This window comes from Saccostrea cucullata, unplaced genomic scaffold (assembly GCF_032062105.1).
Source record: "Saccostrea cucullata isolate Sc308-1 unplaced genomic scaffold, CSIRO_AGI_Scuc_v1 ctg5141, whole genome shotgun sequence".
Taxonomy (NCBI): domain Eukaryota; kingdom Metazoa; phylum Mollusca; class Bivalvia; order Ostreida; family Ostreidae; genus Saccostrea; species Saccostrea cuccullata.
Window position 1 is genome coordinate 21,710 of NW_026930522.1, and position 13,468 is coordinate 35,177.

Sequence of the window (13,468 nt, forward strand, 5' to 3'; positions counted from 1 at the left end):
TAATAATGAACTTGTAAAGTAACAACGAAATTTTCAAAGTAATGTTTTCCTGCATTTTTCCTGCACTCCGGATTCTGTCTAAACCGGCCAAATTTTATGGAACGGGCGGTAGCCGGTTTGGACAAATTATACTGTATTACGGTCATCCTACTTCATTGGGAAAAATCTTTATAACGGTCATCTTAATATTTTGTTACGGTCATCATTGTCAAAAACTTTGAGGTCGCACTACAGCTTTATTTCTTTAAATTCAAGTAAGTTATACTAACCTATAGCAAGTTCTCATTAGCGTACATATAAATTTTTCAAGAACTAACACAGATAATCTAGCAAATATTTAAAATCTTGACTGAAAATTTCTAACCGGTGACCTTGGCCGACATGTTTTGATGACCGTAGTATATACTACGGTCAGCCGCTTTCCTACAGTGTTTAAAGTTAAAGATAATACATGAAGGATATGGAAATAACGAACAGTATTCAATCTCAACGTCCATTAAACAAATATACAAAATAAGAGCAGAGCAAACACGGACCTCCGAAACATCAGAGGTGGGATCAGGTGCCATGGAGGAGTGAGCATCCCCTGCCGACCGGTCACACCCGCCGTGTGCTCGTTGTCATAATCAGGAAATAACGGGAAAAAAAATCCGTGGTCAATTCAGTGTATAAATAATGGACTAACAATTGGTATGAAAAACGTCAGTCAGCATTTCATTCAATGATAAATTGTATTTGCTGACAAGGTCATTGTATCGACCATAGAATTTACGAAATGATGACTTTAAACGAGACTGTTGATATTCTTGTTTCATCAACTTGCTTGTCAATAATTTACCTCGTTTTAGAAATTGTTCATACGTAGAGCATGCTCTTGCCTATCGAATCAACTGAGATATATTAACGCCGTATACAGGTAATGAAGGTATATTGCTGCATAAATAAGGAAAGTTGACGATTGTAAAGTTAAAGGGAAGTTTACCATAGAGCTTGGTTGTTAGATAACCATTTGTGTCTTTTTCAAGTAAAATATCCAAGTATGAAGCAGAAGTGTCGGACTCTGTGGTATCTTTTATCTCAAGCTCACCAGGATATATCGTGTCGACGTAGGAATGGAAATTATCATTATTAATTGACAATACGTCGTCGATATATCTAAATGTCGAGTTGAAGTTGAAGGCCACAGCTAATGTTTTTTCTTTTCACGCAAAAGATTTTGCATAAATTCTGCTTCATATGAATATAAAAATAAGTCTGCTAATAACGGAGCGCAATTTGTACCCATGGGAATTCCAATAGATTGTTGGAATACCTGGTCTCCAAAAACCACATAGATATTGTCAATCAGAAACTCAAGCATCTTCCTGATGTCAACTTCAGAGTACTTATGTGTGCAATCAGAATCTGTTTTAACAAAATAATTTTTCAAATGAACAATGACGAGGTAAGTAAACTTACGAGTTCCATTTTTGTTGAAGAAGCAGCTGTCAGTGATATCGAAAAGCCTGGATTTTAATTTGTCGGAATTGTTGTGTATAAAGTTGAAAAGTCGTAAGTTTTTATGCTGTTGATTTTTGTAAAGTCTTGTGATTTCAAATTGTCCAAAAGTTCTTTAGAATTTTTAAGTATCCACATCTGATTCACACCACTTCTTGAATATATAGTTGTACAGTACTCTTGAAGTTTTTCCTTCACTACTGTCAATATTTTAGTGAGAAGTAACGAAAGAGGCTTGGTTGAACATTTACTGGAACCTGCAATGTATCTTTGTTTGTAAGGATTCTTATGTATTTTCGGTATAAGTAGTATAAGGAGGTCGGTTTTCATGCAACCCCCCTGATGAATGGGTGGATTTAATCCGTTATTGTAAGAGGTGTTAATCCGATTAACTCGATCAAGACACTGGGGTCTAAAATGGCGGATCTAAGGGGGCGGTTTTACCTGTGATTCAAGATGGCGACGAAGAGGTGTTAATTAGCTGAACTCGATCAACAAGCCGGGGGTGTAAAATGGCGGATCTAAATGGGTGGTTTTACCTGTACTCCAAGATGGCGGCGCCCTGTGAAGATTACTTGCGCTCTTCGAGCGCAGCGAGACGGCGGATCCAATATGGCGATGAGGTGATAATCAAGCAAGGAGAATTTCAGACTTTAGCGCAACGGTTAAATCAAGAAGATTGAACAAGAAGATTTTGAATAAAAATGAGATGTTTTAATAATTTTTATTTGAACAGTCAAAGAATAAATTCAATGAATCCGGGAAATGTATAAATGAAGAATAAGCATGAAAAAAAATATGTAAGATTTTATAAAAGAATAATTTTAAAGTGAATGTATAATGTGTAGTTGCGTAAAAAAATTCGGTCAGTAAACTATTAACTATTGATATTATGTATCAAAAAAAAAGTCAGAGTTAAGAAAGTTATAATTTCATTTTTTTTCTCTTTAAAAGATCATATATACCTTACACAACATTTTTAATCCGATTATAAATCAATAAAAAAGTTGGGTTCTTAGTGTCGGGACTAATTGATCGAGTATCTTTGTCTCAAGCTAGCAACACTTTTTAAGCTAAGCGAGAAGTGACATTCTTCTTATTGACAACTGTCAATTTAGGTCCAGTTTTAAAGTATACATTTTGGACGTATTACTTAATGTCATATAAGCTAGTAAATCCATATATTTAAGGTTAATAATTTCTAACTTCAAAACATTCTTTAAAAATGGTGCGTCAAGGTGATATCTATTTCGCAGAGGAAACCATAATCAACGAATTTGTTTCTAAAATTTACGACTTGGTTGAATTATGGTGGTGGTGTGTGATCGAAAATCATCCATTAGTTGTGGCTAGAAGATCGGCTATCTGGCAGAAAGAAATCGCGCGCAGGTAACTTTTCCTTTTTTTATTTATACCCTTTTTTTTTAAAAAGAAAATTCTTATATAGATTAACTATCTATATCTTAAATTGAACATACAATAGACACAAGTGATTCTGTTTTAATTCAAATATATAGCTCATATAATTATTTTGTTAACTATCATATAAATTTATAACAGTAATTAACAACGACTTAATTTACATAAACAATGATATGTATACTTTTTTTTAATTCATCATCAGAGTTCAAATTACCGATGAGGATTTGGAACTTAATTTTATTGGAATTTGCCCGGTGGACCACACATTTTACAGACATGTGCAGTCCTTTGGTGATATATCATCACTTCTTGCATGGGCAAGAAGATTTCAATTGTTAGAGACTCGGCAAGTTCAAATACGCTTGCGACAGTTAACAATGGAGGGGGAACAAAAGTATGTGAAAATGAAAAGAATATTTTCAGTTCATAAGTTGTTTTTTTTTTATAAAATTTCCTTCTTTTCTTTTTTCCATTTATTTTTTAAACACATACAATTTAACTTTATATATACATATAATAGCTAATTAAAAAATAGAGAGGGTAATTTAAAACAAATAAGAAATGACGTGTTTCTCTGTATTTTTTAAAGAATAAATTTAATTTAGGGAAATGGAAGAGGATAACCAGATGTTAGCCAACGCCCTTGATGACTTCCAAAAGAAAAATCATTCGGTATGTATTCACTTAAAAGATATCTTAAAGTAAAACTGTCCAACATATTTTTTTTAATCATTTTTTCTTTCTACATTCCTATAATTTTAATCGTTTATCTTATTCATGTTTTATAGGGGAAGTCAACAAAGGTAAAATCAACAAAGGAGAAGGGGAAGGGTGTAGCATGTAAACTTTGTGGTTTCATTTCTCGAAGTAAAAGAGAATTACTGATTCACAAGCGCCAGCATCGACCAAGTTCTATTGCTACAAATCCATCCAACTCCTCTACCTGTTCCATTCCTGCCTCGCCCGGACCATCCTCCTATGGACGTTATGTTCCGGACGAATCTGGCCCGTCCACCTCCTCTGGACGTTACGTTCCGGATAACTCTGGTCCGTCCACCTCTCCTGGACGTTACGTTCCGGACGACTCTGGCCCATCCACCTCCTCTGGACGTTACGTTCCGGATAACTCTGGTCCGTCCACCTCCTCCGCCAATATTGCGCCAACCGGAGCTAGACCTACATTTAGATGTAGGACATGCGGAGAAGTTACCGTCAACAGACGGGAACTTTACCTCCATCAGAGACTCCGCCATCAACATGGGGAAGGATCTTCAGATCTTCAGTTTCCATGGGAAGAGAATGGAGACCCTGCACCTTGGGCGGGTGATGAAGATTTAGAGAGAACATATAAAGCTAATAGAAATTTCATTTTGGGAAAAGGCGAACAAGGTTCAGTCCAAAAATCGGTAAACGTTCCAATTCAAAATGTAACAACTGAAAACTTGATTGAAATTATTCAAAATTCTTCTCATTCCGAGGACCGGGCCTTTAGATTAAATCTATCTTTCGGCTTTATTCTTAGAAACATTGAAACTGGTGATTATAGGTATTTTATACCTGACAGAAATGAATCAGTTTTTGATCGCCCGGTCCTCATTAACAACATGTCTGAAATCCAGAAAAAATTACGCCTAAGACTAAATTCATTGAATATTTTGGAATATTTATTAAGACAAAGACCAAACAGTAAATGGCAGGTTGTACAAATTACGAATGTTAAAATTTATTTCTTCCGCACCAAATTTTTATTCAGTTAAAGTTTAGTCATCAGATTATTAATTCATTTATTCTAAATTGTATACACAGGCAAAAGTGGCTCGCATAAATTTCATATGAAATTCGCATGAATATCGTGCGAATTCTTCGCATGAAAAGGAGACGAAAAGGACCACACATGATATTCGCATGAAAATATCATGCGATTTTGACATGAAATTAGCACGAATATCATGCGAATAAAAATTCGCACGAAATTCATATGAATATTTTTGCTGCTTTCTTACAGATTTTCATATGAATTTCATGCGAATTTCATGTAAATATCATGATATATTCATATCAAATCCATGTGATGTAATTTATATATTTTTCCTAGTATATTGGACTTTCAATTCTTTTAATCCATTTGATGAAAAGTATTAGGAAATTCTAATACTTAGATCTGTATATGAATTTGTACAACTAATCATCAACGTTTCACTGTTACTGTATTAAAAAAATGCAATAAGTACAATCTCAAAATCTGATCCAGCAAATGACTTAATGAGCTTTATCTAAATCTTAATTTGAAACTGCTTAATTTTAACACATGCAGATTTTGAGGAAGCACCACTATGATTATCCAAGTTATTCTTTTGATGAACAAACAACTGGACACATTCTGTTTCTTAATCTTCTTTATTGAATGCTTCAATTCTTTTTAACATTCTCTGCTCAAGGGCCACCCATCTGTCTGGAGATTGTTTCATCTGCAAGAGAAAATAATTGTAATGAATACTGGGTACCGGTAAATGAAATACAGTCATGAATTTTACAACTGCTTTTCCAAAGTCAATATTTCCCTACTTATCAAGATAACATAAAATATGAACAAAAGTAGATATAGCAATCTCATATCACCCCTATGTTCAATTTGGTAAAAGGTTGAATTTATATTGCCTACATTGTAAATGATCTTTAAAAAATCAAAAAACATACATCATAAATTATAATGATTTCAAAATCATACATCATAAATCAGAATTAAAAGTATAATTATAATGTTTCTTAAGTATAAAATTATTGACAAAAAATGAAAACAATTTTCCTGCAAATGACTTTAAACTTAAAAACAATCTTGTGTCAGGTATCAATTAAACCTTGTGATAATTGTCTCTGTTTCATTGACCTATATCTGATGATGCAATTTGTATCTGTTGCAAGGGAATTTAAAAGCAAAATTTACCTACCAATTGCATCTATGTTCCTTCTGAACACACGCCAGAAATCTGTGGCTGTGGTAGCTGGATTTTTTCCTAAACAATTTGAGTCCATCAGCGAAAGATCTCTGTAAAGCAAAAAAAAAGAAATAAATCTAAAAATATTATTAAGATTAGTCATGAATTTTATATCTTCAAAGTTCAACTTTTTAAAGGAATAAGTTTGAATCTGTTTTAATTACTATTTAAACCGTCATGGAAATATTATGCACTAATTTTGCCTCTGTTATCAAAGATTGTTGGGTTTATATTGTTTTTGTACTGTTATGTCCATCTTTCTGTCTTAATATATTTAACCGTTAAACACATTACTTATGAATGGGTGGGGTTATGGCTTCATATTCCACAGGTGTATTTCATGTAACAAGAACTTTATCGGGGTACTATAAAATTTGACCTCTTGACCTTGATATTAGGGTTTGATCCACTTTTATAAAAAAAAAATCCCTAAACTTTAACCTAGGCTAATAATTTTGAACAGTTAGTGCTATCAATCTGATACTTCACATTCTTTTGTAATCATTGTGACAAGACCATTCAATAAGTTTTTTTTACCTTAAAATTGGTCTTGACCTAAGAGTTTGACCCACTTTTAAAAAATATAATCTAGGCCATAACTTTTTAATAGTTAATACTAAAATTCTCATATTTCACAGGTTAAATTATTCCTTATGACAAAACCTTCCTTCGGATGCTAACAATTTGACCTTTTGACCTTGACCTTTAAGTTTGCCTTGCATTTCAGTCCTCGCTTTAAGATGTCATATAGGCATATATAAAGGCGTAAACATAGGATAAAATAATATATGTATGCATAAGTTTATTTGCTGAGTACCTAGGAGCAGAAAAAGATGACTGTCAAAGAATTACTGCATTTTTTATATGTCTTCTATAACATCAGAACCTATTACTGGGTACCCAGGGGCAAAGTAATGTACAATTTTGGAAATGGAACTCTTTAATACTCATTATAAGTATAACTATATACTTTAAATGTACTTAGTTTGTTTGCATTCTATCAAGAAGCACTTTTACCATGCAAAATTTGGTTGATAATGGTTCAGTCAGTAATGTATAATTTGTTACTGATGGGACACACAACAACTGATGAAAAGAAAAGCAATAGGTCTAAAAACAAATAACAATAAATTGACACTTGCATCCCTCAAGTGTCCATATTAATGAAATTAAATTTCAATCCTTACCAATGCATAAGAGTCACCTTGAAGTTGGTCTTCTCCTCTGAATCGGTCATTCGGATGGTGATAACCAGAAATTGCCGAGAAGTCAGGTATACCCCTGCAGTCCAGCCTTTATTGGCATTTACTCCACATTCTTCTCTTGTGTCACTAGCTGAAATGTATCATATTATCATATTGAGATCGAATCTCACAAATTTAAGAATTTTTTATAAGCTGGTATTTTTACAATTGTACTTTTTTTAATAAAATGCATTTAAAGTTTCGATCAACAATGCATGAAATCAAAATGAAAATTTTTACGACAAATTTTGACCAAAAACAGGATATGTTTGTGAAACACTGATGCCCCCGTATGACAACATAGCAAAGATCAAACTTTTCTTAAATGCAAATTTAAGGACGTTCGATCCTGATATTTTGAGCGGATTTCGCGCAGGTCCTTTATTCATAAAATTTAGCATCATTTTTAGGTTCTAACAATAAAACTGAATTCTACAATGCAAATTAAACTATATTCAATGAAAAAACCGCGATTAAATTCCATTCAAGTAGAATGAAACTAGGGATTATATTTTGTGGCGGAAGGTTTTATAGACGAAAATGGTCAGTTTTTTTCCATTTGAACTATAACAGTGCTGTTAATTTTGGGTGCCTATTTTTCCATGCTGGTTGCACACAAAGCTGTTTTTTGCAGTGAAATATGTTATGCTAGTTCTGAAATATCTATTAAATTATTTCTTATGAATTCTATCAGCAATTGTGACAAATATAGTAAATATATTCTGAAAATCCGGGGAAAAATTGAGCCAATTTTAACGTAAAATTCACACTTTTTTACTAATATCTGAAAATGTACATCATATACCCCCACTTTTGATGTTTTTTTCTAAATATTCAAGATAACTTTGACCTATTTGCTTAAAATCAGAAAAAGTTTAAGACTTTAAAATAATTTTCTTGCCTATTATATTTTCAATGCCGGAAAATTAACATTTTATTAGTGCAGAAAGGTCAAATAATTGATTATGCGAAGCAATTTGAAACCTTTTCTTAGTCAAAATTTTTAAGTGTCTTTTTTTAAACATACTTAGAGTTCATTTTGTTTCATGCTTTAATTGGATAAAAATATTGGAGGGAAACGTTGAAGATGTAATTTTTAATTAAAACACAAATTTCAGTGCAGAAAGGTCATATTAAATGTACTGTAGCGCTAAAAGAAGCATATTGACCCCCATTTTTTGATTTGAATTTTGATTAAGCTATGTATGTAGAAACTAAAAATATACTTGCCAAAAAAAGTTTAAGACTTTAAATATCAGGATCGAACGTCGTTAATTAATAGGTACCAAAAGTAGGATATTCTCACTGGAAAGCAATTGTGAAATTTGAAAGCAGGCCATTATTAAAGTTTTTTTTTCAATAAGTACAAAAATCTCCAAGGTCAAGTCCTAAAGGCTAAGTTACTAATTGGTTTCCAATGAAAGGTCTTGCCACAGAATTACTTATGTAGAGTATGGAAGCCCTAGCCCTAACCTTTCAGAAGTTATGGCCAAGGTTAATTTTCTTTTAAAAGTAGGTCAAACTCCATGGTCAAGGTCAAAGGGTCAAAGTTCTTGTTATCAAATAAAAGGTCTTGTCACAAGAATTAAATATGTAAAATATGAAAGCACTAGCCCTAACCCTTTGAAAGTTATGGTCAAGGCTTGTTTTTTAAAGTAGGTCAAACTCAAAGGTCAAGGTCAAAGGGTCAAAGTGCTTGGTATCTAATGAAGGGTCTTCTCACAAGGATTACATATGTGAAGTATGAACAGAAAACCGTATCCCTTACCGTTCAAAAGTTATGGCCAAGGTTCAAGTTTTGCACAGGTACAGAAATCTACAAGGTCAAGGTCAAAGGGTATAGGTTGTTGGTATCCAGTGAAAGGTCTTTCAATAAAAAATACACATGTGAAGTATAAATGTCCTGGTGTCTACTGTTCAAAAGATATGGCCAAAGTAAAAGTGTAAAATTATCATGTAAAAGTGAGTCAAACTCCAAGATCAAGGTAAGAAGGTTAAATTTGTGGTATCCAAAGAAAGGTCTTTTCACAAGGAAAACACATGTGAAATATGAAAGTCATAGCTTCACTAAATCAAAAGTTAAGGACAAGGTTAAAGTTTTTGAGGACAAACAGACAGAGAGACAGACAGACAGACAGACACGACAAAAACTATAAACTCAGGGTTTTTTCTAGGTCTCAAAAACAAGGGCCTGGGCCTTTCTAATTGGGAAAAATAGCGACATTTGGTTGATATTGGGAAAAGTATCATATTTAATATTTTTCCATATAAATTCAAATAAGAGGGGTTTTGTTTTATTTGCAAAGTATTTCTTTGACTTATTTTGCATTCAGTCAATCAGTTTTGGGAGAATGCCTTTTAGATTTTTATTTGGAACAACACTTTTGATAAAAATGTTACTGCGTTTGAACATTTTTTTAACCGGTTTGTTTGTTTCGATTCTCTTTTGGGAATTTTCTTCAATGAAATTGGGAAAAACACATACTTTTTACCATTGGGAATGAGGCCTTATACTGTGGCCCCCTACGACCCCTAAAAAAAACCCTGAAACTGTTCCCCAACACTTTATTTACGGGGGCATAAAAAGGGCTAACTTAAGCTTCTGGCTTAGGTGAGAAAAATTCAATGAAATCCCAAGTCAAAATGAACTGCTTATTTTAGCAGTTTATAAACAGTTATTAGGCAGTCTGTCAATTTTTTGGCAGTTTTTAGGCAGTTCTTAACAGTCTTAGTCTTAGCATTCCTTAAAACTGCTTACAGACTGCTTAAAAACTGCTAAGAATTTGTGTAAGCAGTTCAGTATTGAAGAAACTTAAGCAGTCAAACAAGCAGTTTCTCAAAACTGCTAAAAGTGCAACTTATTATTATGCGCGAAGAAGTAATACAACACTTTTTCACTCTTGGTGGTCCTCACTTTCACTAGCCTTCATTACTGCCCATGTGTTACTGTTAATGCTTCCTGATGATAACGTCACAAATAATTGGGGGCCAGGCAGGAGTTCTTATACAGAAAATAAAATTAAATAGAAAAAATATATACTAAAAATCTTACAAGAAATGATACAATAGTTTGTAATAAATTGAGACTAATCATATTATAAAAAGCATGAGCATATGAGCTTCAAATCTTTATCCCATCAACTTGCAAATCCAGCCATCTAGTTAAATAAACAACCTGCTGTGTCCCCCTTGGTTGCTTGAAACTATAGGGTTGTATCCAATGAGGAAAGCCAGTCAAGATTTGTGCGCCTTTTCTACATCAGTTCAAAATTACAAGTTGTGAGGATGTTTGTGATGGTCTGGGATATTATATATATTTATACCCATACAGTGAAGAAGTAAAATATGCTTTGGAAAATACAATATTATCTGTGATCACCACATTGGACTGGATGTGAGCTTAATATTTATAGTGACAAGTGTATCTGAATTGATTTCCATGAGATGGGAGATCATTATTATAAAAATCTGATCAAACAATGGAATTGGATGATATAGGAAATTAAATTGCTAAAAGATTTGTTGGCAGTAATTAAAGTATGCTTCAGAAAATATGGTAAGTGTGTAGGCTTAATTGTGATATAATAGGCATACCCTCTTCTCATTTGGATAACTATTAAATTATAAAACGTATACATAATCTAGCTAGTTTGTATATTTTAATTATAAGTACTTAATATAAATTAAAATATTTGCAAATGAATTTATAAGCTACTGATAGAGGGATCCGTAGATTAGTCCACTGTATAATTAACCAAGCTCTAAAGATGCCACCGACGTTTATGCAAGAAAATGGACTTAATGAAAGGACTCATTTACAATTCATACCTTAGATCTAAATCTCAATACTAAGTCAAATTCCCATATATGATGTCATTTTTTCAAAAAATTACCCTGGAAGCAAAAATTATATGCATTTTTGTATTCATATATCATGTATATGGGTGGTGTTATGTTCTTATAAGTAGCCAAGAATAGTGCTTATATAGCATTCTTTTTAACAGTTTTTAAGCAGTTAATAAATTTTCAAATTTATATGTAGGTCACTCAGAGTCATTTCCATATAAGTAGAGCAAACAAAAGAAACACCTTAGCAGTTACTAAGCAGTTTTTAAGCAGTTCTCCTTAACCTTCCTATTGACTGCTAAGATATACTGCTAAGGAAACTGCTAAGCAACTGCTAAGTTACTGCTAATGAACTGGCTAAGTACTGCTTAAACTGTGGACTGCTAAGGAAAACTGCCTAAGGAGAGAAGAAGGCTAGTAAACTGTCTAAGAACTGCTAAAGCACTGAACTGTTAAGGTTAAAAAACTGCTAAAGAACTGCCTTCCACTTTGACTTGGGATATTCCCAGCTTAGTCATAATTGGTCACGAGATTAAATTCCATAAAGCCCGAAGGGTTTCTATGTAAAACTTTGATTGGCCATTGTGGACCCGCCCTTCCCCTGGGGGTCATGATTTGAATAAACTTGAATCTACACTACCTGAGGATGCTTCTCTGTAAGATTCATCTTTCCTGGCACAGTGGTTCTTGAGAAGAAGATTTTTAAATCATACCATCAAATTTTCATTATTTCTGAATTATCTCCCATTTGATATGGCATGGCCCTTCATTTGAACTAACTTGAATCCCCTTCACCTAAAGATACTTTGTGCCAAGTGTGGTTGAATTTGGCCCACTGGTTCTTGAGAAGAAGTCGAAAATGTGAAAAGTTAATGACAACAACAACGACGACAGACAAACAATGGACAAACTTTGATCAGAAAAGCTCACTTGAGCCTTCGGCTCAGGTGAGCTAACAAAAAATATTATAAAATACTTACATGTACTTTTGACAAATTGGGAAAATTTAGGAGTTAGGACTACTCTGGTACTTGAAATCTGGTCCTTGTGATGACAAGTAACTGTGCCTATACAGAGAAACTAAAAAATTTCAGGTACTGTAGGTTCAATAACATTTAGTTCATTATCTCTTTGTCACTTTATTTAAATTTATAAATTAACGAAGATTATATACATGTATTTACATTAAAGAAATGCAAGATAAGCAAATATAAGCTGAATGGTAAAGGTTTTGCTACATGTATACATGTAATAACAAAATTGTTATACACGTAATAACAAAATTGTTATTGATAGTTATACACGTAATAACAAACAATGTATACCACAAGCTCTGCAAAAAAAATATTTCTCTCTTAGATTTTTTTTCTTACCTGCTTACATGTATCATATTTATAATCTTTGAGAAGCTATCAATGTGGTATAATGGAGTGCCGTGCATAGATCTGCTTATAACCAGCAAATTATACCTGTGAGTATAGAATACAACATTTAATAAAGATTTTCGAATTAATAAATATTTTGTAAATATATGTACAGTACGACTCATTTTAGGGAAGTGACTAGGACTTTCTGTCTTGCATTCCAGATGTAAGTAAGCCTCTTTATATCTGCATACATTTTGGAATGCACATGCACAGGTACTTGTGGACAGGACAGTGGGTATCTTTTTTTTTGTTGAGGGGTGGAAGGATTTTTTCAAGGGGGGGGGTATTATAATGTACATTTTACACCTGCATGTAGTTAAATAACTCAATAGGATACCGGGTGGGGTATGGTTTTTAAAGGAGGAGGTTGATATAAAACTAGGAAAAAATATTTGCATGGATTACCTGAAAAGTTTTTGAAAAAGAAAGGAAAATATTGATCTCAGAACCTGAGAATCCTATCCTACAACATTAGCTTTTTTTCTATTTTTTTTTGCAAATCCAAAAGGGAGGGTTGCAATTTACCACCGTAGTTAGAATAATCTTAAGCCCTCACCGGGTGCGTAGGACATTAATTTTCACGATGAAGCTTGCGGCTCTCTTGAAGGGGAATTCGATTAAACAACCTAAAAGTAAAAACAACCAAAACATTCCTCGGAATTATTTTATGAAGAAATTGAGGAAATTGAAACCAATTTAAATCGCATGGCGGATCGACTGGAATCATCATCGGTAAATCGCATGGCGAATCGACTGGAATCATCATCGGTAAGTCTTTTTGATTGTATTAATTTTTTAGTTGTGTGTACATTGTTGGGCAAGGTAAAATTGGAAGAAATCTTTTTTTTTTGTGGTTTGACAGTATTCCACTGTTTCAACTAACGACTCGAATGCGGAGTGCATGGATGCGGAGTGCATGGACGACTTCTACGTCGACGATGCTTTATGTAACGACGACGAATACGACAACGACGACGACGACGACAACCACGACTGCGTTTCCCGAGAAGAACTGCAAACTAAATACGTGACGAAA

General features: G+C 33.4%; 1 protein-coding gene and 1 long non-coding RNA gene across 2 annotated transcripts; one reads left to right on the forward strand and one right to left on the reverse strand.

Annotated features, from left to right (window-relative positions):
- Positions 1-2,463: 2,463 nt before the first annotated feature.
- Positions 2,464-4,676, forward strand: LOC134228878 (uncharacterized). Its single transcript, XM_062710571.1, has 4 exons — positions 2,464-2,886; positions 3,122-3,313; positions 3,525-3,591; positions 3,708-4,676. Exons 1-4 carry the CDS (start codon positions 2,723-2,725, stop codon positions 4,674-4,676), a joined length of 1,392 nt encoding a protein of 463 aa, XP_062566555.1. The 5' UTR covers positions 2,464-2,722.
- A 296-nt stretch (positions 4,677-4,972) lies between these two features.
- On the reverse strand, positions 4,973-12,901 carry LOC134228877 (uncharacterized). The gene is made up of 5 exons (XR_009984094.1): positions 12,379-12,901; positions 11,986-12,072; positions 7,103-7,250; positions 5,868-5,965; positions 4,973-5,387 (listed from the first exon to the last, which is right to left on the reverse strand). It is a non-coding gene; the product is annotated as an uncharacterized LOC134228877 (long non-coding RNA).
- Between the last annotated feature and the right edge of the window lie 567 nt (positions 12,902-13,468).